Genomic DNA, 5,000 nt, shown 5'->3' with positions numbered 1-5,000 from the left:
AGGGTAGGGGGCTCCTGGGGGCTCTTGGGGAGGGTCTAGGTGGGGTGGCTCCTGGGGAGGTGGCTCCTGGGGTCTAGGGGCCTCCTGGGGAGGGTCTAGGTTGGGGCTCCTGGGGGAGCATATGGGTGGGGAGGGGGTCCTGGGGAGAGTCTAGGTGGGGGTCTGGGGAGAGATCCTGGGGAGGGATCCTGGGGGGTCTGGGAGAGATCCTGGGAGGGATCCTGGGGAGGGTCTGGGGAGAGATCCTGGGGAGGGATCCTGGGTAGGGCTCCTAGGGAGGGATCCTGGGGAGGGTCTGGGGAAGGTAGAGGAGGTAAAGGGCTTGGAGGTGGGATATTCTGCCTCCAGGCGTGTCAACTCAGCTGTTGCCCTGAGGAGTAGAGATGACGGCCGGCAGAGAGCAGAGAAGCACTGCCAGTTTGAGTGACAGGAGAGGGGGGACCCCCTACCCAGAAAGTAAGTAGGGGCGGAGGGTTAGGGCACAGGAAAGCCAAGCATGACCTCTCATCCCCCCTCTGCCCCTGTAGACGTCTGGCTCTAGTGGTCCTGCGTCGAGGTCTTGTCTGAGGCGGGAACCAATGACTGGAGAAACAAAGGACAAAGCCGTCCATCACGTGACACCATTCATTCCTATGTGAAGACACAATAGGGAGCTAGTCCAGGAGGCTCAGTGCCGCCTCCTCTCCAGGAGGCTCAGTGCCGCCTCCTCTCCAGGAGGCTCAGTGCCGCCTCCTCTCCAGGAGGCTCAGTGCCGCCTCCTCTCCAGGAAGGAATCACATTCTAGACGATTCTGTGCTCCCAACTTTGTGGCAACAGTTTGGGGAAGGCCCTTTCCTGTTTCAGCATGACAATGCCCCGTGCACAAAGCGAGGTCCATATAAAAATGTTTTTGTCAAGATTCGTAATGGAAGAACTTGACTGGCCTGCACAGAACCCTGACCTCAACCCCATCGAGCACCTTTGGGATGAATTGTGAACGCTGACTGCGAGCCAGGACTAACCACCCAACATCAGTGGCCGACCTCACTAATGCTCTAGTGGTTGAATGGAAGCAAGTCCCTGCAGCAATGTTCCAACATCTAGCAATGTTCCAACATCTAGCAATGTTCCAACATCTAGCAATGTTCCAACATCTAGCAATGTTCCAACATCTAGCAATGTTCCAACCAGCCTCCCCCAGCCTCCCACCACAGCCTCCACGCCCCCCAGTCTCCAGTCTCCCCCCTCACCTCCCACCACAGCCTCCACCCCCCAGCCTCCACCCCCCAGCCTCCCACCACAGCCCCCCCCAGTCTCCACCCTCACTCACCTCCCACCACAGCCCCCCAGCCTCCACCCGCCCCCCAGTCTCCACCCCCTCACCTCCCACCACAGCCTCCACCCCCCCAGTCTCCACCCCCCCACCTCCCACCACAGCCTCCACCCGCCCCCCAGCCTCCACTCCCCTCACCTCCCACCACAGCCTCCACCCGCCCCCCCCAGCCTTCACCCGCCCCCCCCAGCCTCCCCCAGCCCCCCAGCCTCCAACTACACAATACAAAACATGCTATAAAAAAGGAAATGATCTCTGTACTGACAATAAGCAACAGGTTTGACCCGCAAATTAGGCTCAGACACACTACTCCAAAACACACACTGTTTAAACAAAGTACAGTCATAAAAACATTTCAACCCCACTGACCTGGAAGTAAATAAATAGACCTTTAAAACTGCCATCTCTCTGCTGGGTTCAAGGTCGTTGTTTTAACATCAATTTGCCATAAGCAAAACAAAAACAGACATTTTATTCTCATTGTCCTGAAATAAAACATGATGTGAAAAGTTCACATCTGAAATGACAATGTAGCAGTTCTATTCCACAACCACCAATTAGGCTTCGATTCTCTTCCACAGATCGGAGAGTGACTTTTCAGTTTATAAACTAAACTGTCTCCATCCCCAGCCTCCACTCCCCTCCCTCCACTCAGCTCCCTCTAAAATATAGACTGGAAGGAATGGGGGGTGCTAGCTGTACTAAACTATAGACTGCAAGGGATGAAGGGGGGGCTGCTAGCTCTACTAAACTATAGACTGAAGGGATGGGGGTCTGCTAGCTCTACTAAACTATAGACTGGAAGGGATGGGGGCTGCTAGCTCTACTAAACTATAGACTGAAGGGATGGGGGTCTGCTAGCTCTACTAAACTATAGACTGGAAGGGATGGGGGGCTGCTAGCTCTACTAAACTATAGACTGGAAGGGATGGGGGGATGCTAGCTCTACTAAACTATAGACTGGAAGGGATGGGGGGTCTGCTAGCTCTACTAAACTATAGACTGGAAGGGATGGGGGGCTGCTAGCTCTACTAAACTATAGACTGAAGGGATGGGGGGCTGCTAGCTCTACTAAACTATAGACTGGAAGGGATGGGGGGGCTGCTAGCTCTACTAAACTATAGACTGGAAGGGATGGGGGTCTGCTAGCTCTACTAAACTATAGACTGAAGGGATGGGGGGCTGCTAGCTCTACTAAACTATAGACTGGAAGGGATGGGGGGCTGCTAGCTCTACTAAACTATAGACTGAAGGGATGGGGGCTGCTAGCTCTACTAAACTATAGACTGGAAGGGATGGGGTCTGCTAGCTCTACTAAACTATAGACTGGAAGGGATGGGGCTGCTAGCTCTACTAAACTATAGACTGGAAGGATGGGGGCTCTACTAAACTATAGAGACTAGCTGCTAGCTACTAAACTATAGACTGGAAGGGATGGGGGGCTGCTAGCTCTACTAAACTAAACTATAGACTAAACTATAGACTGGAAGGGATGGGGGCTGCTAGCTCTACTAAACTATAGACTGGAAGGGATGGGGGCTGCTATAGCTGCTAGCTCTACTAAACTATAGACTGAAGGGATGGGGGGCTGCTAGCTCTACTAAACTATAGACTGGAAGGGATGGGGGGCTGCTAGCTCTACTAAACTATAGACTGGAAGGGATGGGGGTCTGCTAGCTCTACTAAACTATAGACTGGAAGGGATGGGGGCTGCTAGCTCTACTAAACTATAGACTGAAGGGATGGGGGCTGCTAGCTCTACTAAACTATAGACTGGAAGGGATGGGGGGCTGCTAGCTCTACTAAACTATAGACTGGAAGGGATGGGGGGGCTGCTAGCTCTACTAAACTATAGACTGCAAGGGATGGGGGGCTGCTAGCTCTACTAAACTATAGACTGGAAGGGATGGGGGTCTGCTAGCTCTACTAAACTATAGACTGGAAGGGATGGGGGCTGCTAGCTCTACTAAACTATAGACTGATGGGGGCTCTACTAAACTATAGACTGGAAGGATGGGGGGCTGGAAGGATGGGGTCTGCTAGCTCTACTAAACTATAGACTGAAGGGATGGGGGGCTGCTAGCTCTACTAAACTATAGACTGGAAGGGATGGGGGGCTGCTAGCTCTACTAAACTATAGACTGGAAGGGATGGGGGCTGCTAGCTCTACTAAACTATAGACTGGAAGGGATGGGGGGTCTGCTAGCTCTACTAAACTATAGACTGGAAGGGATGGGGGGCTGCTAGCTCTACTAAACTATAGACTGGAAGGGATGGGGGCTGCTAGCTCTACTAAACTATAGACTGGAAGGGATGGGGGGGCTGCTAGCTCTACTAAACTATAGACTGGAAGGGATGGGGGCTGCTAGCTCTACTAAACTATAGACTGGAAGGGATGGACTGGGGGCTGCTAGCTCTACTAAACTATAGACTGGAAGGGATGGGGGGGGCTCTACTAAACTATAGACTGGAAGGGATGGGGGGCTGCTAGCTCTACTAAACTATAGACTGGAAGGGATGGGGGGGGGCTGCTAGCTCTACTAAACTATAGACTGAAGGGATGGGGGCTGCTAGCTCTACTAAACTATAGACTGGAAGGGATGGGGGGCTGCTAGCTGTACTAAACTATAGACTGGAAGGGATGGGGGGCTGCTAGCTCTACTAAACTATAGACTGGAAGGGATGGGGGGAAAAACCTACAAACTATAGACTGGAAGGGATGGGGGTCTGCTACTAAACTATAGACTGGAAGGGATGGGGGCTGCTAGCTCTACTAAACTATAGACTGAAGGGATGGGGGCTGCTAGCTCTACTAAACTATAGACTGAAGGGATGGGGGGCTGCTAGCTCTACTAAACTATAGACTGGAAGGGATGGGGGGCTGCTAGCTCTACTAAACTATAGACTGAAGGGATGGGGCTGCTAGCTCTACTAAACTATAGACTGGAAGGATGGGGGCTGCTAGCTCTACTAAACTATAGACTGGAAGGGATGGGGGGTCTGCTAGCTCTACTAAACTATAGACTGGAAGGGATGGGGGGGCTGCTAGCTCTACTAAACTATAGACTGGAAGGGATGGGGGGCTGCTAGCTCTACTAAACTATAGACTGGAAGGGATGGGGGGCTGCTAGCTCTACTAAACTATAGACTGGAAGGGATGGGGGGGGCTGCTAGCTCTACTAAACTATAGACTGAAGGGATGGGGGGACTGGAAGGGATGCTAGCTCTACTAAACTATAGACTGAAGGGATGGGGGGGCTGCTAGCTCTACTAAACTATAGACTGGAAGGGATGGGGGCTGCTAGCTCTACTAAACTATAGACTGGAAGGATGGGGGGGCTGCTAGCTCTACTAAACTATAGACTGGAAGGGATGGGGGGCTGCTAGCTCTACTAAACTATAGACTGAAGGGATGGGGGGCTACTAGCTCTACTAAACTATAGACTGGAAGGGATGGGGGGCTGCTAGCTCACTAAACTATAGACTGGAAGGGATGGGGGCTGCTAGCTCTACTAAACCATAGACTGGAAGGGATGGGGGGCTGCTAGCTCACTAAACTATAGACTGGAAGGGATGGGGGGCTGCTAGCTCTACTAAACTATAGACTGGAAGGGATGGGGGGCTACTAGCTCTACTAAACTATAGACTGGAAGGGATGGGGCTGCTAGCTCTACTAAACTATAGACTG

At 52.4% G+C, this 5,000-nt stretch overlaps 1 protein-coding gene across 1 annotated transcript in view; it reads right to left on the bottom strand.

Moving 5' to 3' along the window:
* Positions 1–611, bottom strand: part of LOC135574942 (intermembrane lipid transfer protein VPS13B-like) — a 49,291-nt gene extending 48,680 nt beyond the window's left edge. The window contains exons 1-2 of the mRNA XM_065027064.1: positions 502–611; positions 1–109 (exon numbers count right to left, since the gene is read on the bottom strand). The exon at positions 1–109 is cut by the window's left edge and continues 97 nt beyond it. Coding sequence (XP_064883136.1) covers positions 1–109; positions 502–611 — 219 coding nt within the window. The remainder of the gene's footprint in view (positions 110–501) is intronic.
* Between the last annotated feature and the right edge of the window lie 4,389 nt (positions 612–5,000).

The sequence above is a fragment of the Oncorhynchus nerka genome, linkage group LG14, assembly GCF_034236695.1.
Source record: "Oncorhynchus nerka isolate Pitt River linkage group LG14, Oner_Uvic_2.0, whole genome shotgun sequence".
NCBI lineage: Eukaryota > Metazoa > Chordata > Actinopteri > Salmoniformes > Salmonidae > Oncorhynchus > Oncorhynchus nerka.
This window is presented reverse-complemented; position numbering and strand designations above follow the sequence as displayed.